This window comes from Myripristis murdjan, chromosome 24 (genome assembly GCF_902150065.1).
Source record: "Myripristis murdjan chromosome 24, fMyrMur1.1, whole genome shotgun sequence".
Taxonomy (NCBI): domain Eukaryota; kingdom Metazoa; phylum Chordata; class Actinopteri; order Holocentriformes; family Holocentridae; genus Myripristis; species Myripristis murdjan.
Window position 1 is genome coordinate 6,081,152 of NC_044003.1, and position 25,000 is coordinate 6,106,151.

The following is a 25,000-nucleotide window of genomic DNA, read 5'->3' on the forward strand; positions in this document are numbered from 1 at the left end:
GGCCTTTCTCGCCGCCTAATTGGTTGGTGAAGTTTAGAAGCCGTTAAAAGTTTCAGTAATTATCCGCCCTACATAGTACGAGTTCTGTCATTGCTGTTGTTTTGTTTCAGGCTCGTATTGCAGGCTATGATGCAACGGCGTGAAAAATGGCCTCCAGGACGACTCGGCTCCTGAGAGGGGGGAAAACGAGCTGAGCGCTTACACTGCCGCAGAGCTTTTTAACGAGATGGAGAGGGGAGGAAGAGAAAGGAGGAGAAGGGGAGAGGAGAGGATGGAGATGGAGATGGAGATGGAGGGGAGGAAGTGATAAGTGGAGGAAAACAATGCGAGAGGAAAGGAAAGGAGGATAGGAGGTGAGGAGAGGAGGGACGAGGGAGGCAGATGAAACAAAACACCTTACATAAGTACTACACGCTCTCATATATCCACCAGAAATAGTCTCCTGCCCTGAATTTGACTCAAACTTTTTAAAGAGACGCCGTGGGCAGGAATCTCCCACAGCGAGCGCAGCGCGGCGTTAATGAATCATTCATTCAGACGCACCAGAAACACCGAGGCGTCACGGCTTATTGCATAAAACGGCGAACCAAGCCGAGTTATGTGGAAGTGCCGGCTCGTCACGGCCCGATCCAGGCCACGGGCGGGAGGCAGCGCTCGCACAATGACGGCCAGTGTGCCGCATCGCGCCCTGCAGCCACAGCTGGCACTGTCATGGCTAAATATACAACATCCAGGATGAAAAAAAAAAAAAAAAAACGAGAGAGAGAGCTGGAGTTATGGTGTAGCTGTTGCTCCATTTTTTTTTTTTCTGGCTCACCCTTTGACCTTTGAACCCTTCTGATTTTTTCAGAAACGTGGGCAACTTAACAAGAAATGGCCTGAAAATCAGCAAGAAATTAGTAAAAAAAAAAAAAAAAAAAAAAAAAAAGGCACCATAAATTGACCTGCAAATTAGGAAAAACAAGACAAGAAAAAACACAAAGGAAATTAAATACCCAAATTAAGCAACCAAAAAAGTCCTGAAAATTATAAAAAGGAAATGACAAAAGGAAATGACCTGAGATTAGCTCAATAAAAGAATAGTATTATTTTTTTTTCCTGTAATATCATTTTAAATATATTATTATAATAATTATGATTATGGTTTTCTGGATATTTTTTCCCACGTTTTTTTTTTTTTTTTCAATAAATTTTCTCTCTCCCTCTGATATTTTTTAAATTTATTTTAAATTTATTTTATTTATATATTTCTTTATTTTGGAGGGGATTGCAACAATTTCTGGTGAATTAAATTCTAGTGAAATCATACTAACATTCATTTTGCTGAGGGCCAACTGGAGGCCCATTAAGGACCCCTGAGGGTCCCCAGACCCCAGTTTGAAACCCACTGAGATAATGTGTTCATTGACTATCTATCTATCTATCTATCTATCTATCTATCTATCTATCTATCTATCTATCTATCTATCTATCTATCTATCTCTGACCTTGTGTTCATTCATCTGTCATCCATCTATTCATCCCTTTGTCCGTCTTGCTTCCTGGTGTATTCTGCGTGCTGTTGTGGAAAATGTAATGAAGCCACACACACACACACACACACACACACACTTACAGGGGCTAACTCAGTAATAGTTTCAAGGCCGGCCCAACAGTCCTGTGGAAAATATGACTGCCTTCTCTTTTCCACTGGCAATTTACACCAACAGGACGCCTGTTTTTCCTTTTCCCTTCCTCACCTCTTTACCTTCCTCCCTCCCTCTCTCTCTCTCTCTCTCCCTCCCTCCCTCTCTCTCTCTCTCTCTCTCTCTCTCCGTTTCTGTGTTAAATGGAAACATGTTGGTCAAACAGCCACAGCTGTGGAAGAGCTGCTGTTTCGGAAAAGAAAACTCTGTGTGTGTGTGTGTGTGTGTGTGTGTGTGTGTGTGTGTGTGTCAGGAGACAGAACATGGAACATGGAATTCCTTAATAGGCTGAATCGCTGCTGTGTCACACCATGTTTCCTATGTTAACCACAGTGTGTGTGTGTGTGTGTGTGTGTGTGTGTCTTTTAAAGAAGGCCGCCCAGCCACAGCGCAGTAACACACTTTAGCGTCGTCATAATGTATTTATTTCCGTGTATCAGTTACACTAATTTAAAGGATTTTACATTCAAATGTGATTTTTCACTGAAACAAAATTCAGTTTGAACTTTTGCAAATCGGACAAATTTGTAAACAGAATAAATCAAAACAATAAATTAAAAGACTTTAATATCTATATTTTAGCCAAAAACATAAATTTAGCTTTATTATTATTTAATTAATTAATTTTTGCAGAGGCGTTATCACTTTATTTGCCATGCATGTGTGAAGTAATTTGTAGTGATTTGTGTATTTTGTGGAGTAACTGTGACTTTTCTTTTCCAGTTATGACTTTCAAAATTCATTTCCCTTTTTTTTTTCCTCCGAGTTGATGAAATCACAATTTAGTGACGTTATTCGTCTGTGTTTTTACAGGAACTAAGACTCCTGCAAATCTGTGGGTCTTCTTAAATATAAAACTGAAACCACACACACACACACACACACACACACTCATCAGCTGTGTACGTTGGACAGGGCTGATACAGAGCAGAGAGTGACCTCACCTCTTAAGACTGTATGAAACACACACACACTCTCTCTCTCTCTCTCTCTCACACACACACACTCATTTTCACCGGTTTTCATTTTCAGCTTCCACCCAGTTCTGCTCGCTGGTTTCGTTCTGTGTGAACTGCACACAACGAAGAGGAAGGGGAATTTCCCAGCAGCCACTCAGTCCTGAAATCTGTCTGTAACTGGTTGATTTATTAATTAAAAAAAAACAAACAAACAAATAAATAAACAAATAATAAGATTTTTCTGGGGCGAACTGACCTGAAATCCTGCGTCCTCGGCCCCCGCAGCCTCGTCACTAACATTATAAGGCGGTACACACTCATTGTCAAAGATGGGTCGTGATCCAACGAGGCCCGTGGGCAACACACACACACACACACACACACACACACATGAGACCACAGGATTATCCCTAGTGACTGCAGGTGGAACTAGTTTAATCCAAGTCTTGATCATTCTGGTATATTTTCCAACCTGGGCCTCATATTTCCACCTTTTGGAGTCCAAAACATGTACAGAGACAGTTTTTTTTTTTTTTTTTTTTTTTCAGATTGGTTCGACTCCGAGCCGACAGCCGCAAAACCTTAAACCAAATATTCCCGCACATCAGATTTGGCCCACTTGTTGCTTGTTTTTGCCGCTGACAGGCTCAGATTGATACTGTTAGTGTCTGGTAAGGGTCCAAAAATTGAAAAAAAATGCCAGGATTATCATTTAAGTTGCAGCATTCAACACATCCCTGATTAAAAAACACCACGCTCCTGTTTGCTGTCCAACCAAAACCTTGTGTCTCCATGATATCAGCTGTTCAGAAACTTAGATATTTAAAGGGTTGTCGAACTTTCTGAACCATCAGGGGAGCCCGAAAATACTCAACTAACACAAAAAAAAAAAAAAAAATGTGCAAGATCAAAGAAAATCATGTAGAAGTTCACAGAATAAAAAGTAGTTGCTATAAAAATGCCCCTAATGTAAGACCTCCGAGTGTCACCTGAATAAATAAATTAAAACTATAAACTAAATTAAATCTAGTTTCTGCACTTTGACCAACTTTTTATTCTGTGGCGGCTCTGCTGATGTCAACCCTGCCTGTCCATTTCATTTCTGTTCATTTATACAAATTTTGCAGTCACACTAGAATATCTCTGGAAGCGTTTCTTTTTTTTTCTTTTATTATTATTTTTTTAGGATGGTGTGGAAGGCATATGTTTCTAATGGCTAACATTAAGGAAAGGCTGTAGAGAATGAGTTTAAGTCAATCATAAATCCCCTCAGCAGCCTAGAAAAAAAAAAAAAAAAAAAAAAAAACTGGGTCCCCTGAAAGCGCATGACGTTAGGAGCCGAGCTATTATTGTGAAAAGCTGGATGGATGCATCTGATTGGTCAGTGGCGGTGAACAGGTGATGAATCGGCGCATCTTGGAGCGCAGGAGAGAGGAGCTCGATGAGGAGAAGATTATTTATCATCCTCTATCATTCCTTAAAAAATGATCTGATGAGAATCTGGTGGCAATTTAATTTTTTACATTTTGTTATTGTGCTGCGTCTCGTTTGTTTCCAGCCGCCTTCCCGGCCAGATCGCCTCGTTTTAAAAGAAACCTCAGTCGGCTGAATACATAAAAACATTAAAAGTCCAAAACTGATAAAGTTTTAATTTGGTTTGGAAGTTTTTATATGAATTTATTTATTTTTTTTCCAGATGGAGCTTGGTCTTCTTTTTAGCTGCTTTTTTGTCTTTTTTTTTTTTTTTTTTTTTTTTTTTAAACTATTAAATAAATACATTGCATATTGGCAAATGGTTCATATGCTTTTTGCTCCAAAATGTGTCTTTTTTTTTTTTCACTCGTCCACTACTGGAACAGCATCAGGCCCTGCAGCGAACTCTGTGACCCCGACCAGTCCATCCTCACCCTCCTGTTCACTTTTTTATTTATTTATTTATTTATTTAAAAAACATAGTAGTTTTATTATTTGTGCTGCTGCCGGGGGTTTGTGTTGCTCAGCTTTTTCTCCTGCTGCACAATGCTGACATTTTCTGCTGCCACAGGCTGCAAACTCGCTTATTTTCTGATCAAAAAAAAAAAAAAAAAAAGAGCCTCATCTCTCTCTCCCAGAGTGCACTTGAAAGAATTGACTCCCGTTAATCACCTACGGTGGCCCGGAGGGGACAGAAGTCACACTCCCGTGGTGAATATGACAAGTAGAACAAGTAAAATGTGAGCAGGGAGAAATAATGTCACGGGTATTTTATGAACTTTCAAGGGAATTTTCGCCCCGAGCCGGCGTTCATTTCGATGAACACCATCGCCCGACTGTGACACGACAAACACGGCTCACAAGGCGGGAGAGGAACCTGCAGAGTTAAGGCGGTAATCCTCCAGCTCCTTTGTTTTGCTTTTATTTGCGTCTCCATGTTTGTTGCCGGGCGCCCGTTGAATCTTCCCGGCAATCACCCGTCAGTCAAACGGCGTGGGCGGGGCTTGGATTTTCCTGTCGATGGAGTTTCTTTGTCCGTTCTGTTTATTTCCAAACAAAACGGAAACATGAAACGCATCACTTCCTGTGCAGCGGGAAAGAGCGACCAGACGCCGGAAAAGATTCATGAACTCTCAGAGAATAATTAGGGACGGTGACTGATTTATTTCTATGGCATATTATAGTGCAACCGTGATTTGACAGTCCTGTTCTTTTCGAAAACTCAAGCCGCCTGGTGAAATGGAGTTTAAAAATAAAATATAATAATAAAAAAAAGTGCCAGGTGGATGTTGACTGGTGGAGAAGAAAGTTCGATTTTCTCGCCGTCGCAGAGCTCTGTGCAGTTTGGAGCCTTTCCATTGTGTAACCGAGGCTTTTATAACAGAAATTCACCAGCAGCACTGTAACCTTGGCACACCGAAAACTTCCTCCTCCCACACACACACACACACACACACACACACACACACACACAGACACACATGCACACACACCTCATCCTGTCTCAGAGAAGCTGCCAGTGCTGCCACCTCCCACACACATACTTACCCAGGGCTAGACACACACACACACACACACACACACACACTTTTTGACAGAAATATCCAGTGGCATAATTGACTTCCTACCTGCTGTAAATCACCGTGTCTACTAGCTGTCCGTGTGTGTGTGTGTGTGTGTGTGTGTGTGTGTGTGTGTGTAGATCCCGGTTCAGATTAAGTTCATCCGATTCATCTCGCTCGCTCTCTCTCTCTCGCTTCTCCCAGAATTCATTTCAGTCATTTGTGCGAGCCTCTTGTCTCTGGCGTCGCGGGCTTCCTCTTCACACGCCGAGTCAAATCTGATTGAAAAGCTTTCCAATCAAATCAGAGATCTGCAGCTACACCACCGCACAGCGAGGGAAAAAAAAAAAACTAAAAAAAAAAAACTAAAAAAAAGATGATTGACGGCACACAATTAAAGCCGTTAATGTTACTTTTTCAAAGACAGTGAAATGACAACACGTCACACCACCGCCTCGATATTTTCGGGATGTGGATTGATGAACTTCAGGTGATGATGCTTCCCAGCTCCTTTCACTGTGAAGCTACAGCTGCCTCGCATTTTAAAGGAAGATTCCACCCTAAAACACTGAAAAACACTGATGTCAGAGACGTGGACGAGCTAAAACATCAGCGGTGACGGTCAGATTTTGCTGTCACCGTCAAACAGAGAGACCTTCTCCTTTCCTGAGCTGCCGTTTTGCGTCGCCGTTCGTAGACCAGAATGCATTGCGGCCGTGTCGCACGTTGGATAGGGGACCGGGAGTGACGGAAAAATGCACAAAAAGTGGAAAAACTCTCATGATCGCTCGCTCCAGCCGCTCCTATAAACATGCAACTGGGTGTCCGGGCTCTTTCCCTGTTTTTTGCATGCTGTTGAAGTGCATTCTGGGAAATGTAGGAAATGCTGGAAGTCATTATAGCTGAGGTAGAAGCAGGTGAGGCGGATTGAAGGAGCGTGGATACAACAGAGAAGCAACTCTCCCTTCTGTCTTGGTTTCCTGATGCTTTTCTACTGTAAACTGAGCTGATTCTCATCCTTTACTTAAAAATGTCTGCAGGTTCCTTAAAATTTGACAAATATTAGGCCTCAAAAGTCATGAAGTCCTCATTAAATGACCTCACATGACTTCTGCTTACAGTAAAGAGCATCTTAAACAGTGGCATCATCCTGCTCTAGTGGCTGTAAATTAAAATTTCAGCCAGGAAAACCGTCACAAATCTTCACAAACATCCTCGCTCATCCACCTTATCCCCTAAAATAAAATAAAATAAAATAAAATAAAAGGTTTCTCTCCCAAACTGATGTCCCTATTATGAAATTTTGGATGTTTTCGAACTCTAAAGCCACCTAATCTAGATAGATTGATAGATAGATAGGTATTTGGGAAACTGGGAAATTCAAACGTTACAGCAGCATCATCAATAAAAAAAAAAAAAACATAAAATAAAATTAAAATTAAGAAGTATATACAATAGAAAACCTAATTCTAATCCTAACCTAATCCTGCTGTTGGGATCCTGCTGTTACCTGCTGGGAAAACTGCTATTGTGGATTAACCCCAACACAATTTTTACTTTCTTGTTATGAAAATACTTCCCTTTCACCTTTCAAAGTTATGCATTAAAAAAAAATGCACAATTCATAATCATCTAGTTAATAACCTTGATAACACATTCCTGCCTTAAACCGAACTCTGCACCGGACCTAATATATTATACTTTATACTCTATTTACCATATCCTTACATTTGTATAAATTTATGTATCCCAAATCAGTCTTAAATGGCCATAAATGTCGTTAAAATGTGTTTTAAAAAGGTCTTGGAAGAGGATTGAGTGTAATCTGCCTGTATTCATCCTGTGCAAGCTGTTGTTAATGTTCCCTTCATGTCTGTGACCCCAAACGCTGCATCTTAAATAAATAATCCTGAGTGAAGGCACGGTGCAGGTATCACGTTCTACATCGTATATTTCTTTTTTTTTCCTTTACCTTCATGCAACGTGTCGCTCAAACCGCTAGAGCCTAATCTGGTGTGGATTAACACCTGACAATGCACAAGGAGAGATTTGCTTTTTAGCGGCGCTGAAATGCTCGGAGGGTCGTAAAGACGCAGCGACTCGTCCTGGAGCTCTCCTCGGCCGTGCAGCTGTGTGTTTGACTTTTTATGTTGTTTTGTCTTGTGCTTTTCAGCCGTAATTTGGGGATAAAACTGCTCTTAAATTTTATTTCAGCTGGCACCGAAACGCTCTTAAAAGTTTTCTTAATTTAACTTGCAGAAACCTGCAGTCACTTGTTTTATTTTTTTTTTATTTTTTTGTTTTTTTGGTTGTTTTGGGATGGTTTTCCCAGTTCCAGCAGTCGTCCTCATTCGGATTTCGCTGAAAAAAAGTCGGTGATGATGTTAAAGTGAACGCAGCGCTGAAAATATTGGATATTTTTGGGATATTGTTGTGTTTGTGTTTCTCCTTGCTCCCTCTCCTGCATCCTTGTTCCCTCATCTGTTTCTTTATTTCTTCTCCTTGCTCCCTCTCCTGCATCCTTGTTCCCTCATCTGTTTCCTTGTTTCTTCTCCTTGCTCCCTCTCCTGCATCCTTGTTCCCTCATCTGCTTCCTTGTTTCTTCTTCTTGCTCTCTCTTCTGTAGCCTTGTTCCCTCATCTGTTTCCTTATTCCTTCTCCTTGCTCTCTCTCATCCATCCTCGTTTTCCCTCATCTGTTTCCTTGTCTCTTCTCCTTGCTCCCTCTCCTGCATCCTTGTTCCCTCATCTGTTTCTTTGTTTCTTCTCCTTGCTCCCTCTCCTGCATCCTTGTTCCCTCATCTGTTTCCTTGTTTAGGTTAGGTTTAGGTTATTTTCCTCTTCCTCTGCTGTTTAAATTGTTCATATTTCTATTTTTTTTTTTTATATATATTCCTTGTTTATAGTGTTTATATTGCTTACTGCTATTTATCATCTGTGAATACTGTATATTTCTTCTAAATTTGCACATTGACCTACATCTATGCACATTTTATACACCTATGCACACGTTTTGTTTTTTTTTTTTGCACATTGTTTTTTTGCACACTGTTGTACCTAGATCTCTAGTGTGCTGTACTTAGATCTTATTCTTTATTTTTTATTTATTTAATCCTGTAATCTGTGGATACTGCTGAAAAACTGTGAATTTCCTTCGGGATGGGTTAGGGTTAGGGTTAGTATCTATCTATCTATCTATCTATCTATCTATCTATCTATCTATCTATCTATCTATCTATCTATTTTCTCTCCTCAGTAGCTGCAGCTGATCCTGTTGAATTTACTCAAATACACAAATGCACAAATACAGAATCATATGCAGATGTGTGATATTGTAACGTGTGGACGGAGGGCGATGGAAAAACCTGTTTATTCACTGTGTCCATGCCAGTGGATGGACTGATTCCCAAAGCACGAGCGCGCGCACACACACACACACACACACACACACACACACACACACACACACACACACACACACAGTCGAGGTTATTGTTCCGGTAACTTCTGTGTCTCTGTCCAGGTAAAACAGAGGTGGTGTGTTAATGGGTGTGTGTGTGTGTGTGTGTGTGTGTTTAGTTTCAGGCCAGGCCAACAAACAACACACACTGCTAACGGCCCTCGCTCGCCCCTCTCTCTCTCTCCCTCTCTCTCTGTATAAAGTGGTTAATCACTGAATGGAAACCATTAGTAACATGTTTAAATAATTTACACAGCGTCTGACCGCCCAAAGTACCAGAACACTTCTCCTGCCGCTGTCAGAAATATGAAGCCGGCCCGCGTGTGTGTGTGTGTGTGTGTGTGCATAAATCAATAAGTGTGTGTTGCTGTTCAAGTGTATCTGTGGGTACACAGGTGAATGCAGGTCTGTGTGTATGTGTGTGTGTGTGTGTGTGTGTGTGTGTGTGTGATAGGAGGCACAGTAACCTTACACCAGCTGGCATGATGCCCCTGTTGACCGGCCGCGTCCCATTCCAAACACACGCCGCTCTCTTTCATGTGTCTTTGTTTCCTGTGTCCTTGTTCCTTCCCCGCTTCCCTCACGTGCATCCTTGATTCCTCATCTGTTTCCTTGTTTTTTCTCCTTGCTCCCTCTCCTGCATCCTCATTCCCTCATCTGCTTCCTTGTTTCTTCTTCTTGCTCCCTCTTCTGTAGCCTTGTTGCCTCATCTGTGTCCTTATTCCTTCCCCTCTTCCCTCGCAAACATCCTTGTTCCCTCATCTGCTTCCTTGTTTCTTCTCCTTGCTCCCTCTCCTGCATCCTCGTTCCCTCATCTGTTTCTTTGTTTCTTCTCCTTGCTCCCTTGCTTGGATCCTTGTTCCCTCGTCTGTTTCCTTGTTTTTACTCCTTGCTCCCTCTCCTGCATCCATGTTCCCTCATCTGTTTCCTTATTCCTTCTCCTTGCTCTCTCTCATCCATCCTCGTTCCCTCATCTGTTTCCTTGTCTCTTTTCCTTGCTCCCTCTCCTCCATCTTTGTTCCCTCGTCTGTGTCCTTGTTCCTTCCCCTCTTCCCTCGCATCCATCCTTGTTCCCTCATCTGCTTCCTTGTTTCTTCTCCTTTCTCCCTCTCCTGCATCTTCGTTTCCTCATCTGTATCCTCATTTCTTGTCCTTGTTCCCTCTGCTGTATTGATGCTGCATTCAATGTCCCTGGTCTCATTAAAAAAAAAAAAAAAAAAAAAAAAAAACAGTGCTCTCTCTAATATTTCATTTCATTACTCAGCTGCAGCATTCCATTTTGTGCACCACCTATTTTTTTTTATCTGACCAAAAAAAGTGGCGTAATGCTTCAGGTCACAGTGATAATGAACACGCTAAAAATCACACGTATGACCTGAGGAAGGCTGTCACGTTGAAACACGTCAGCCCGTTTAATTAAAGGTTTTATGATTTTTGCAAAGGAAAGTGAAGAGGAAGCAAGGAGAAGGAGCAAGGAAACAGATGAGGGAACAAGGCTACAGAAGAGGGAGCAATGTGCCTTTTTTGGTTCAGACGCTTCACGAGTACAAGCCTCTCTCTCTCTTTTTTTTAAGTCTTGGGCTAAAAATCACCCTCTGTCTCACTTTGCTCGCTGTTTTTCGTTCCAGTGGCTGAATTCAGCGTGATCGGTTGTGATCGGTTGTGATCGGTTGTGATCGGTTGTGTTGGCTTGCAGGCGGCCATGTTTGTTGGTGGCGACGTCGCCCTGTGGGCACTTTGCAGCGTAATATTCCTTCATCATGCATCCTTGTTTTGCCTCCTTGTGTCCTTGTTCCTTTTCCCTGTGACACTCTCAGTATCCTCCCTCCCTCCTCAGTCCCTAACTTGTATCCTAACTTGTATCCTTCTCCTCGTTTCCTCTCTCTCATCTCCTCTTTCTTTCTTTCTTTCTTTCTTTCTTTCTCCTGTATTTTTCCCCTCGCCCGAGTCCCTGTATCCTCAGTATCACTTCATATTAACAGCAACATTATTTTAGCACTTTATAGGCAGGGAAAAAAAGAGAGAGAGGACAAGCAAAGCACACACACACACACACACACACACACACACACACACACACACACAGATGCTTCCTCTCTGTTTTGGTGTCACAGGAATTCCAAACATTTCCAGTTGGTATGCGGCACCCTGGCAGGCCAATTTAAGAATAACTAGCCACTGGGCAGGCACACATACATGAACACACACACACACACACACACACACACACACACACACAGAGAGAGAGAGAGAGAGAGAGACTGTCACCCACTCTATTACAGCAGAAGCCAGCTCTGTCTTCGTCTGACTTTCTCATTGAAAGTAAATGAGGGGCTTATCTACTGGATATCTGAACAGGACTCTGTAGGAGAGGGATTATTGGTGAGTGTGAGAGTGTGTGTTTGTGTGTGTGTGTGTGTGTGTGTGTGTGTGTGTCTGAGCGAAAGAGATGGAGAGAGCGAGAGAGACAGCAGAGAGGAAGCAGAGAGAGACCAGTACCTTGCTGCACCCTCAGGTTAAGAGCCTCCTACACACAGCGCACCAGTGAATTCACACACACACACACACACACACACACACACACACACACACACACACACACACACACACAGAGAGAGAGAGCGAGAGAGTCAGATGCTCAGAGAAAAGCATGCAGTGGGCACAAAACGCCGTCGAGATCTATTTCTATTTCTATTTCCACAAAAGCATCGCAGATCTCTGTTCCTTTTTGTTAAGTAACTCTGGTTATTTAAAGCATGCTGATAAATCACTTTGTGTGTGTGTGTGTGTGTGTGTGTGTGTGTGTGTGTCTGTGTATGTGTGTGTGTGCGCGCATGCCTCTGCTATTTTTATCTCCGAGTCCAGCCTCTTGAATACAGCGATGCCCTACCTACGACTTCGGTGTCTCGTCATGCCCTCCGCCACCGCACACACACACACTTTTTCTCACACATAAACACACAGAGCGATGCACGCATACACAAAAACACACACTTCCCACTCACTCACACACACACACACAAACAGCGCCAGCAGCTATGTCTCTCCTACGCACAGGAACTGGGGCAGGTTGTGTCGGTGTGTGTATGAATAAAGCTTTATGTAAGCCATTCACTACTCACACCCCCTCACACTGCAGACAGCAGCCATTCAGCACTTTGCTCACCTCACCTTACATAAAGGTTCAGCCCCACTCTCACTTCCACTCGGACTCTCGCCTGATCTAGTTTTAGCCTCCATAACAGCCAGAAAGTCCGTAAATTATGCAAAACTGTCATTTGTGTGAGTGTTTTATAGGAAACCACACCCACAGCGTCTTTCATTTTAGGCCCAGGGTTAACCCTTCTCCACTTTTGGCCTTTAGCTTTTTTTTTTTTTTTTTTTTTTTTTTTTTTGGTGAGGGCTCCATGTGGCTTTAGGTTTATCAGGGAGTCGTTTTTTTTTTTTCCCTCATCTGGATCATCATTTTTTCCGCTTTTTCATCCTTTCTTAAGGCGTCCAATCCAGAACAGGGATCAGTAAAGTAATTCTGACTCCGATTCTGAAAATACTTGGTTAAGGTTAGAAAAAGGCCACGGTTATGGTTTACAAAATGTTAATTAATTAATATTTTTGATTGTTTGCTACCTAAAAAACAGAGCGCCGCTCGGGTCCGCCGATTGAAAGTCGCGTTGATTGACTGATCTGCCACTCCACAGCCTTACACAGACTTGAATAATCATTGGATGGATGATGAAAGGATTTCGTTTTTTCTCTTGACACGGTTTTATCCTCCGGTGGCCACAGATGGCAGCGTGAGGTTAATTGTTTGAATTTTTAGGGGGTTAAATACCCAGAATTTTTGACGATTCAGCCGTCGATTGCAGTCGTCCTCTCTACTGCTCAGGAGGCAGTTTTGCATTTTATTTTGAAGTTTCACCTGGTCACTTCCTGTGCGTGGACAAGGTTTCCTGTTGGCCACTGTTTGTCCGTTTGGTTAATCTCAGCCAAGATGGGACAGTCATCTTTGTTGCAGCCTCTACTTGAGTGGATTTTAATAGAAAAATAATAGTAAAAAAAAATGTAATAAAATAAAACCCTCACAAATTTTTGAACAGTCCCGCCCTTCCACCCGTCCAATCATATTAAATAGTTAATATCCTACTAATATCCTATTGATTTTAACCTTATTTTAGGGAGAAAAATAGTGTTGAGCAGTGGCATAAAACAAAAAAATAATAATAATAATAATAATAATTTGTATTCTTATTCATGTCTGATTTTTTTTTCTTCAGATTTTTAGCTGCGTTTCCTATGTTTTAATGTAACACACTACCTCTTATTTTTCTCGTTTATCCCCTTTTATTCCTGCTGTTGATGTTCTCAATTATTTATTTATTTGTTATTTGTTGTTTTTATCTATCAGTGTGTATGTATGTGTATATATATGTATACATATCTTATTTTTATTCTTTTTATGTGAAGCACTTTGAGCTGCATTCTGTATGAAAAGTGCTATATAAATAAAGTTTATTATTATTATTATTATTATTATTATTATTAATAATAAACAATATTATCCTTCAAGTGAATTTACTCAGGTTTCAAAGGGTCAACAGGACATTTTGAGAAAATATAGTCTCCAAGATATCAGGACCGGCTTTATATTCCAGAGCTGCATAGGAACCCTGTTTATCACTTTTTACAGAAAAAGGCAGAGCTCAGCGGCACGGCCATGCATTGTGATGAACCTCAATAGTTCATATGCTCCGGGGAGGAGTGTGAAACGACTGTAGGAAAACATTTGATCCACCTGCTCCTTCCACGAAACAGACCGAGCGGCCGAATCTAGGTGAAAGCTCCTGTTCTGCTCTTTTATAAATAGCCGCAGCCTCTGTTGTTCATCTCTAAAGCGCAAGCTGAAGCCAATTTCCGTCCGCGCTCCTGTGTTCTCACATCCATCCTACTGCCGTTTGTTCCTGCCATATTGCTGGCATTTTGGATCGGAGAGTCCCCGGAGCCCGCAGTCAGCTCCACCAATCAGGAGTCATGCAATTTTGGAGACTGGTAGCCAACTGTTGGCCTTTCGACAAAAAAAAAGTTAGTTTCATACTCAGGGTAAAATTGATATAACAAAAGAATGTCACCAGGAAAAAATAACGATAATGCAACAAGAACATCTTTTAGGGTTTTAATTCAATTGTCCTTTCATCGGTTGAGTTCAATATATGTCACTTTTAGCAAAGATAGCTTATACTAACATAAGTGTACAGAAAGTCTACCATCAGCTCGTCAAATTTCAATCTATGGACTGATGGATTGAATGATTTTATTTGAAAAAAGCAACTACCCGCTGCTGTCAGGGCTGAGAGTGCCTGCATAAATAGTAAAAGTCAGTATTTGGGAATAAAATCATAAGGCCTATGTCCAATACAAAGCAATACAATCCTCACCTCTACCTACACTGTCACTCAGCAGGTTAGTCACCACACTAACATCATCAGTCATTACCTTGGGGCTTCTTCAATGCCTGGCCCTTCTCATCGCTTAGTTGATAAAATAAACTCAAATTCACACATCATCAGAAATAATGTGACACGTCAACATCACATCACAGCCCCCTCAACACATCATACACAAGTCTGTACAAAATAATATTAAGAATACGCTACATCAATAAAAGAAAGAGAAAAAAACACCTTATAACCCTGCCACTCTAATTTGATAATAATAAGACTTATTAGATTGTGACTGATCAGGTCAAGTGACACTGACGAGCTTCATAAAACCACAGAAAGTTGTAGTAAACAGCGGCGATGGCCCTTAACCCTGGTCGTCTTAGTGCCTTGCTCTACCCGTGGAGCCACACAGGGCTATTGTGCTAGTCAGTAGAGCCGGTTGTCTACTTTCGTCTGTATTTATGTCAGCAGATCCACCCGGTAACCAATCAGCATCGTCCTGAGTTCGGTGGACGCTGGCTGAACTGAATCCCAAATGTTTCTGCTGGAGGAGTCAGTCCTTCCTTTTTGGTTTTCGAGCTGCATTCCTGCACTCTTAACACCATGGAAAACATAAAAATGACACAGCTCTAAGTTAAGATGCCTCTGGTGTGTGTGTGTGTGTGTGTCTGTGTGTGTGTGTGTGTGTGGGTAGTTGTGCATGCGTGTGCATATGAAAACACAAGGTAGCACAAACTTAACGTTCCTGGGGCTAAAAATACTGCATGTTTTCCTCAGGCGCTATTTATAGATCTCACGTTGGGCCTCCAGACACACACGTCACTGAGCCCTGCTTACCAGCACAGGGGCCGCAGTGTGTGTACATATAGGTGTGTGTGTGTGTGTGGTGTGTGTGTCGCAATCAGAGTGCGAGGGAGGGAGTATAAACCCTGCGATGAGGAAATACAGAGCAAAAATGCAACTTCAGCAGGCGTTTGTGTGTGTGTGTGTGTGTGTGTGTGTGTGTGTGTGTGCACACTGCACTCTGCGGCTGTGTGCTCATGCTGCTGTCAGGTGTTGGTGTGGTTAAGGAACGTTAAACAACGGAAACATGACGCGCACACACTCACACAAACACACACACACACACACACACACATTGTCTATCTTTATAGCAATCAGCAGTGTTTGCAGTGCAGTTGCAATACCTTGTGTGTTTGTATGCAGATGAGTGTCTGTTCCTCTCTTTTTGTTTGTATCTGTGTGTGCTTGTTAGCTTTTTGCCTGAGTACATAGCAAGCTAAATCAAACCATAACACCCGGAGAGAGAGGGAGAGAGAGATAGCGAGAGAGAGAGAGAGAGAGACAGAGACAGAGGGAGAGGAAGGTGCTAGCAGCGCTGATAGCTGCTTTTCGACTTGGCCTTTTGGCCGCCTACACACATTATGACGTTCCGACGTCACTTCCACAGCACTATTTATATGCCTTTGTGTCTTTTTAGGAACAGCGTGGGTCTGCTTTGCATCGATGACTCACTGAGTGGAAGGAGGAGGGAGGGCAGGAGGGAGGAAGGGGTGGAAAAGGCAAAAAATACAGATGGATTCCAGTGTGAAGAAACCAACTGAGCAGTCACTTACATTCACATTCACACTTGAGGCATTTCACTGACACTCTTACCCAGTATAACGTATGGAGTCCGTATTGTACGCACAGGTATACGTAGTTGTGTTGCTCTGAATGGCCAAATTGCTAGATCTCGTTAATACACGACTACAAGGTTTCAACACAGCGCCCATCATGTGGTAAGGCAGATGACGGTCGGTGTGTAAGAGGGGAGAACCTGAACTTGTAATCAGTAGCGTCACAAAAATTTGGTGATCGTATCGATTCATGACTAATTAGCTTTCTCTCTCTTCTTTCACTGCAGGTCCTGTGGTGAGCAAAACCAAACGACAGTGGAAGCTGTAAAAAAGAGGATCTAACAGCACTTTTCCCTTGAAGAAAAGTTAGTACTTAACCTTCAATACATTACAGCACTATTTATTGGCAAGCTTGACTTTCAGTATCTAACCTCTAACCTTTTATTCACCAACACCACTGACTCATAGATTCCACTTTACATATGCTATCATTCAGATTTGATTTTTAGATTGTAAATTAGTCTCCAGATGTTAGTTAGTCGCTTGCCGGTGTGGCAGGCAGAGTAGACAAAGAAAAAAACAACAACAACAACAAAAAAACACCGGCAGTTGGCTGGTGGGGATTTCACTCCCTGCCTGTTGCTGCTCTTGTGAGTCCACAATCACATTTTGTGTTTTCTTTCTCTCCTCTCTAGATCACTGAAGGATTCTTCAGCCTTTGGATGAACTGGAAAGAGAGACAACGCAGAGAAACATTCGTGTGTTTACAAAATGGCAAGAGGGGGACTGCTGTTCTGATGTTGTCGTTTAAAGCCCCGCTTTTGATTCCACGTTCTAACACCTGTATCCAGCCTGGCGCAACAGTCAATTTAATTCAGCCATGGACGGGTACTTCCTGTTTCTTTGAGATCCTTGGCAGCCCTTGAAGCTTCAGCTATCATGCCTGGCACTTCTAGGACCTTGTAACCCTCCAGAACCTTTACCCCACCCACCCCACCCCCCTGCCCCTCATCCTCTCCCCAATCCCCAACCTACAAAAGAGCATTAAGAAAATGGAAGCTCGTGAATCAGCTGCCAGTGGGCAGAAATGCCCAAATAAGGAACCGGTGAGGGAGAAGGTGCCTCTGCAAAGGAAGTGGGTGTCCGAGCCCTCTGCCACCACCAAACGAAGCACTTTTGCTGACCCAGAGGCAAAGCGACACTCACAACGTGATAGTCTGCCTTGCGGTGCCACTGGGGGATCAGCACCTCAGCAGAAGTATGCAATCACAGGGAATTCTGGGAAGCTGCTATCAGGACCCTCTGCAGTTGGGGCAATAGGAGGCCCGCCATCTCAAGATCCCCAAGGGCCCTTTTGTCAGGGGTTCCCCCGGGGCTACTCCTACCAACTGGGCCAGCCGTATCCCCAACACCCCCAGACTGAGCGCTTCCTCTCAGGAGCCAAACCCCAGCCGGGTCTGGAGCCTCATGCCTGGCCTTTTGCTGGGCAACTCCCCTCAGATGACCTGTACCCGGTGGGACACCCGGGACACCCCCATCCACATGGGGCTGGAGGAGGGAGGTTCCCTCGACAGAAATCCCCCAGTTTACCAAGCTCCTTTGGACAGTATTCCCAGTCAGGCCCGGAGCCTGGGGAGGAGGGCTATGGCAAAAAAGAGCAGAAGCCAAAAAAGCCCGGTAAGTACATCTGCCACTACTGCGGTCGAGCCTGCGCCAAGCCCAGTGTTCTGAAGAAGCACATTCGCTCACATACCGGAGAAAGGCCATATCCCTGCGTGCCCTGTGGCTTTTCCTTCAAAACCAAGAGCAATCTTTACAAACATCGCAAGTCCCACGCTCATGCCATCAAGGCTGGACTCGTACCATTTTCAGAGCTAGCTGTGGCCCGCAGCGGGGACCTGGACCAGGCGTCCTCGGTGGGTGAGGCTGAGGTCCACTCAGATGGAGAGCAGAGCACTGACACAGATGAGGAAGGGGTGGAAGGCTCCACCATGCTGACGGACAAAGGCAGCCCCATCCCGCAGATCTCCTTTGAAGCTGAGAAGAGTGCAGGTCATTTTTTAAAAACTTTAATTAGATTTAAAGATGTTAATAATAATTATATACTATATACAACATTCATTTTATTTGTTGACGTGTACTCTGCAATTAAAAAAGTTGGTATTTTTCATACAATTACAGTTCACAAAGTTCAGCTGTGATATTAAATGTTGCAATTTGATTTTTCTCTGTGTGACACTGTTCACCTTTACTCACTTACTGCTCCACTCTTCTCTCCTCTATGTTTCTCCACACTACTCTTGTACTCTGCACTACTCTGCTGTATTCTGTTCTACTATATCATACCCCTCTTCCTCCACTCTGTTACTGTATAGGTGGTGTGGAGCCAGCGTATGCTGACTCAGCTGAAGAACTGTCCATGGGGTCTGTGAAAGTGCCTATCCTTATCGTCCCCAAACCAGGTGGACTCCCCTCTACAGGGATAGAGTGCCCTCCCTTTGCAGACATAAAGGGGTCACACCACATGACGGCTTCCCAGGCCGGGGGACTGGGTCTTGTCCTGGATGATTCCCCCACCATCAAACAGCGATTGGCACTAAGGTTGACCGGGAAGCAAAGCCAAGACTCTGACTCAGCCACGTCTCAGTCTTTGAACCTCCTCAGCCCTCACAGCAAAGGCAGCACTGACTCAGGCTACTTCTCCCGCTCTGAGAGTGCTGAGCAGCAGATCAGCCCTCCCAACACCAATGTCAAGTCGTACGAGGAGATCATGTTTGGCCGGACTTGGTACTACCGACCTAACTCCAGATCGAGACAATCTATCACAGTGGGCATGGCTGGAGCTGTGGGCCCAGCAGACCCCAGCAGCCTGGCAAGCTTTAAGCAGTCAGGTGCTATCTTGGACATGGGGAAGATAGCTGAGGATCATATCTGTTTCAGAGGGGATGTAGGCATCTCTGGAGATCCTAAGCAATATCCAACAGGTCCCTGCCAGAGCAGTACAGGGCTTCTAGAGCCTCCTGCAGATTCTGGGCCCCTTATTAGGAGTAATTCCATGCCAACTTCTTCCCCCACAAACCTTAGTGTCCCCCCAGGGATTCGTGTCAGCCACTCATTTGATGAGATGATGACATCAGATGATGTTTTTTACCCAGCAGGGCTTCGCAGGCTCAGAAGACAGGCCGCCTTCGAGCACTCTGCCAACGAGGCCCATGTGGGAGAGGGTGAGGGTTATGGACATGTGCCCAAGAATGTGGCTTCATCTTTGGGGTTGAAAATGGGCGAGCGCAGCCCAGGAGTCCCAGATCACATCACCTACAGCCATTATGGTACTAAAGTCAGCATGTCAGAAATCGCCACAAGGAAAAGGAGGAAGGAGAAGAGTGTTGGTGATGAGGAGGACAGCCCCGGCCACTGTGACAGCAGTTGTAGTGGTTCAGTGGAAATGATGGGGGACTATGATTTCAAACAGGGCAGCCTCGACGGATCGAGGGGCACCCCAACAGGGAAGGGCTCCCTATACAGCGCTCACAGTCAGTCTGACAGCTTTGATACCTGCGCCAGCATGTGCTCTGAGGACATTGCACTGTTCCCTGACTCTGAAGGCAGGAAGGCAGCTGGGAATGTTATATCAGTTATTCAGCACACCAATTCCCTCAGCCGGCCTAGCTCCTTTGAGAAGTCAGAGTCCTTTGAGCAGCCAAGTTACCAGCCTGCAGATAAAGGTCCATCCAGCCAGTACTCTGAGCAGTCAGACACAGAGATCTTTGAGGATGCACTTAGCCCCGAGTCGGTGCTGCTGAGGACAGAAAGCATGGAGCAGCAGCTGCAGAGTGACAGCGACCTGGCTTCCCTCTCCTCTTCTTCTGCTGCAGCTTCCCCTGGCCAGCCTTACAACATCCCTCACAAACTTGTTCGACAACCCAACATCCAAGTCCCTGAGATCAGGGTGACAGAAGAACCAGACAAGCCTGAGAAAGAAGCAGAAGCTCCAATGGCCAAGGAGCCAGAGAAGCAGCAGCATGTGGAGGAGTTCCAGCTGCCGCAGAGAAGTGATACTCTCTCGCAGATGCCTTCAGAGAAGCTCCCGCCCAAGAAGAAGCGGCTGCGCCTAGCTGACATGGAGCACTCATCTGGGGAGTCGAGCTTTGAGTCAACTTGCACCAGCCTCTCTCGCAGCCCCAGCCAGGAGAGTAACCTGTCCCACTCCTCCTCCTTCTCCATGTCCTTTGATCGAGATGAGGGACTCAAATCTGTCTCCCCCACCAAGCAGGTATGCTATAAGATGTTTTTTTGCACTTACACCCGTAAGCCACTGGCTGTGTTTCCATTTTTGTTATGTTGTTGATATTTGATTGTTTGAGACCTGTCCTTTTGGGTAATTTTTTCAAGTGTATGTATTGTGCACGGCTGTTTCATATAGGAGATGCAGTCGAACAAAGGATTCAAATTAGGGACCATTTTCTTTTTTTTCCTCTGAACCAGGATGAGTCGTTGGCCTCTGGTGCTGGAAGTAAGCAGTCAGAATTCCTGACAGTGCCTGGTAGTGGTCATTCCAGCCACCACCAGCAGAGGGAGATGAGGAGGTCTTCATCAGAGCAGGCCCCCTGTGCCCTGCCCACGGAGTTGCCTGAAATGCGCAGCAAATCCTTTGACTACGGCAGTTTGTCCTCGTCCTCCCGACAGGGAGAGCTCTATTGCAGCGCCTCGGCCATGAAAGAACGCAAGCGGGGCTACCTCGTCCGACAGGTAGCATAATATCTCAACTACCATTGTCATTATCTCGCTTTTCTGCAATATACCAACTGGATCTGATGTAAATATCACCTTGTGCTAGTTACGTTGAACATAAATGCAGAACCCTGACTTGGATTTTTATCCAGACAATTTTACTTCTGTTTCAGTAATATATGAAGAAAGTAACATGTTTAAATACTCTATATACCCCTGTCTACGCTATACACATTGAACACCATCCTGACATAGCACCTACATGTAGGTGCAATGTCATGGTCGCCTCTAATACCTCTAAGGATTTCAAACCAGACTATTTCAACAACTAACCCTTCTGGCTTGAATCACCACACCCAGCAGATCATCTGAAAACAAAAAAATATCCAACAAATATACTGTATCAGAGTGGTGTTAATTCATGTTTTTCTGTCTTGCACATTTAATGTGGTCATGATGCTAGTTTCTGTGATTAATACTATTCATCTTGATCATAATCAATTGAAAAAGAGTCATTAAACTGTTTTACAGGTAAACTCTGTTCAGGTGGGTTTGACAGCCAATATCTTCCTGTTGCTATGTAGACTGCCTTGAACATTGTTTAAAAAAAAACAGACATGAATAGATTTACTAACTGGTTGATTGATTGGTTGATTGACAGGCTTCACTGAGTGTTTACCCAGAGGCCGTTGTCCAGGAACCTGGGGCTGCTGAGATGTCAATCAAACAAGAGAGTCTGGAACACGGGGCGTGGCCTAGCACAACAGGACCAGTTCATGGCAGCACTGATGTAGCCGGCAGAACCAAGAGAGCTGGCAGCAGTGGTGGTGGTGAGCCTTGTTTATCAAAAAAAAGATGAGATTTACAGTATTAAAGTACATTTTCTATAGGTTAGGCTAATACACAGGTTAATACCCAGAGTAAGCTCTTTTAACATTTTAACAGCATAACTAACAAAGAGGAAGCAAGGAATTCATTGAGAGATGCTTAAATGTACGTGGCATTTTGGGGACATTTTGCATTATCATAATCATTGCTGTGCTCGTGCCTTGCTTGTTTGGACAATGCTTTGTCTATTTGTCTACACCAGATCACAGTCTGTTCATAGCCACTAATGTTTCCAGTCCAAGATTGCGGAAATAACATCTGATTATGTTATTTCAGAATTGTCCCTTTTAAACATGCATAATGGCACATGCTGCGCTATACACATTGTAATTTCTGGCACTTGGAAGTATCTTTGCCAATTTATATTGGATGATTTGTTCAACACTCAATTGCCCCTGATGGCAAATTCACTTTGCAGCAAGTCATACAATGCAGTACAAACTAAAATTGAAGAAAATATACAGACAACATATGAGACACGTAATTTTGTGTTGTTTGATATCCAGGTGTTGGCTCCCACCACCAACAGCACCATCAGCATCTCCTCCAGCACAGTATCAGCGAGGACAGTCTGCAGGACGAACCTCTCTATCAAAGGTAGAGAGGTCTCGGTCTCTGGTTTTTCCACACTTATTTTTCAGCTGAGAATGAACGCATAAGATTCTGACTATATGAAATGCAAATCCATTATTTCTAATAGTAATATTACTACTACTGCTATTACTAGTCTTGCTACTTTTACTACTACCATCAGTACGACTAATAATCAGCTATTTCTGCACCACAGGCCCCAGCATCATCGCCTGCAGACCCAGGGTTCTTCCTCTGAGGGAGAACATCCGGGTCAGGAGGTCACAAGCAAGGAAGTGATTCAGCAGTACCACAGCGGTCTGCCCTTCCTGCCCTTCCAGCAGCCTGGTCTGTTCTGGGGCCAGGAGGCCGGTCAGCGACCCAGACAGCACCTTGCCTTCCAGGCCCAGCAGCAACTCCAGAAACTCCACATCCGAGCGCCAGGCAGCCTGCCTGGACACACACTCCACAAACAGCAGCAGCAGCTCCACGCCATGCAGCAAATCCACGATCAGCAGCCAAATGAGGGAAAATTAGAAGGATCCAACAGTCAGATCTACCCTGCCTCCTTCTCATCCCGGGCCTCTTCTCTATCCCAGCAACAACCACAACACTTCGGCTCTCTCTCCTCCAAGCACTCCCTTCCCAGCACAACCAGCACCTCCATGCTATTACAGCAGATCCAGCCTGTCTTTGCCACCCAGAACCTGGGCTCACAGACCTCTCTGCCAGGCATGCTGGTTCCTGTGCGGATCCAAACCCATGTGCCATCCTTTGGTAGTGTTATGTACACCAGTGTTAGCCAGCTGTTGCAAACACACAGCAGTGGAGGACAGGGGGTCGGTTCAGCCCGGCTAGGCTGTGCTGACAGCAGCAACATGTCTTCCTCGGTCGGTGTTGCTAGCGTCAGCAAACCACCTGGAGGAATTGGAGGAGGCATAAATGGAACAGGTTTCAACCTATCACACTTCTTGGGACAGCCTGATGGGGCGACGCTGCGCTACCCGCTTTGGAAGGCTCCAGATTCGTTGCCAGGACAATGTCTGAACACAGGAATCCCACTGTCATTGACGTCGGGCACCATCTCCACCACAGATGCTTCGGGGTCTGGCATCGGAGGCAGCAAGCGTATGCTCTCCCCCGCCAGCTCTCTGGAGCTCTTCATCGAGACCAAGCAGCAGAAACGAGTGAAGGAAGAGAGGATGTATGGGCAGATTGTTAAAGAGATGAGCGCTGTGGAGCTGAGCGGAGCTGAGAGCAAGCTAGTGAAGGGGCAGGGCGGACGACAACGAGCCCCCCTGAAGAGCGAAGACTCGATGGATGACTCTGAAAGGATGTCGTCATCTCCCCCGCTGAGTGAATTCCCTGTTGCCCCCAAGATTACCGTCCCCGTCCGCTCCTCAGCCCCCCACCTCCCTGACGTCCCCCCAGCTGAGAGCTTCACCCCCCCTCTCCAGATTGTCACAGACCCCTCTGCTGTCTCAGGTGGTCGGGAGTCGCCAGAGGAACTTGATGTGGACGATTCAGTCCCTGAGCCAAACTCCAGCCCCCAGTCCATGGTTTCCTCCAATGACGCAGCAGAAAGTGATGACGCAAAGCAGCCTGCATCCAGTAAAATCCCTGTGAGCATGCTGGTTCAGGTAGCCGCCAACCAAAGTCCAGGATTATCTGGAGGAACGGGCGGGACTCTGCTTTTGACGGATGTGGCTGATGTCCAGCAGTTTTTCCAGTTCCCAAGCCTGCGAACCACGACCAGCGTCAGCTGGTGTTTCCTGAACTACACCAAACCCAACAGCACCCAGATGGCCCTGCGCACCTCCGTCTACACATCATGGTGTGTGAGCTCATACAATCCTAACCCACTGAGCCTGAGCACTAAGGCTGCATTGGCCCTGCTGAGGTCAAAACAGCGGAGAAACACTGAAATGTACACGTTGGCCGCCATGTCACCACCCAGCTCTGGAAAACTGGTCTCCTCTGTGGCGTGGAAGCTGAGGTTTGATCAGGTAAGGTCTGAAATGCTGACAGAAACACACACAACAGCTGCATTGCTTTTCCCATTTCTGCAGCCCAGATTGGACTAGCATACCGAGATGATATATATGATAATATACTCATGCACGTGCACATAAACACACACACAGGCATATTTCACCTCAACAGTGTAAAAGCCTGGATGTTTGCAGATCTTGCAAATCTTTGCAGGGAGGAGATTCATAATAAGAAAAGTTTTTTTTTTTTTTCTTTTTTCTTGATTTTTCTTTTCCTTTGTCCTCTCTCATCTACTTCTCTGATTTTCTTTTGTTTTTTTTTCCACTCATCTTTCCGCATCTCTTCGCCAGTTGAAGCCGGAGCTGATGCCAGTTGATGTCAGTAATTTAGGGAGGAAGATGAAGGGAGTCGTGTCCCGGGAGCGTTCGAAGGAGGAGCAGGTAGAGAAGGAGGTGTCGGCCAAACATCCTCCTGCCGAGCCGACGCGCATCAAGATCTTCGAGGGAGGGTACGCCGTGAAAAACACACATATCACTTCTGGGTTCAATAAGTGCACCGACAAAGTCAAACAGCCACAACTACCTGGGTAATGAAAGTGAGAAAAATGATATCAGCACTGTAGGC

General features: G+C 44.6%; 1 protein-coding gene across 2 annotated transcripts in view; it reads left to right on the forward strand.

Moving 5' to 3' along the window:
• Positions 1 to 25,000, forward strand: part of hivep2a (HIVEP zinc finger 2a) — a 119,502-nt gene that overhangs the window by 79,413 nt on the left and 15,089 nt on the right. For both annotated transcript variants that reach the window (XM_030047602.1, XM_030047603.1), the window contains 8 exons: positions 16,483 to 16,560; positions 16,891 to 18,247; positions 18,571 to 20,468; positions 20,681 to 20,944; positions 21,588 to 21,756; positions 22,321 to 22,411; positions 22,602 to 24,390; positions 24,727 to 24,884. In XM_030047602.1, coding sequence (XP_029903462.1) covers positions 17,248 to 18,247; positions 18,571 to 20,468; positions 20,681 to 20,944; positions 21,588 to 21,756; positions 22,321 to 22,411; positions 22,602 to 24,390; positions 24,727 to 24,884 — 5,369 coding nt within the window. In that variant the 5' untranslated portion in view covers positions 16,483 to 16,560; positions 16,891 to 17,247. The remainder of the gene's footprint in view (positions 1 to 16,482; positions 16,561 to 16,890; positions 18,248 to 18,570; positions 20,469 to 20,680; positions 20,945 to 21,587; positions 21,757 to 22,320; positions 22,412 to 22,601; positions 24,391 to 24,726; positions 24,885 to 25,000) is intronic.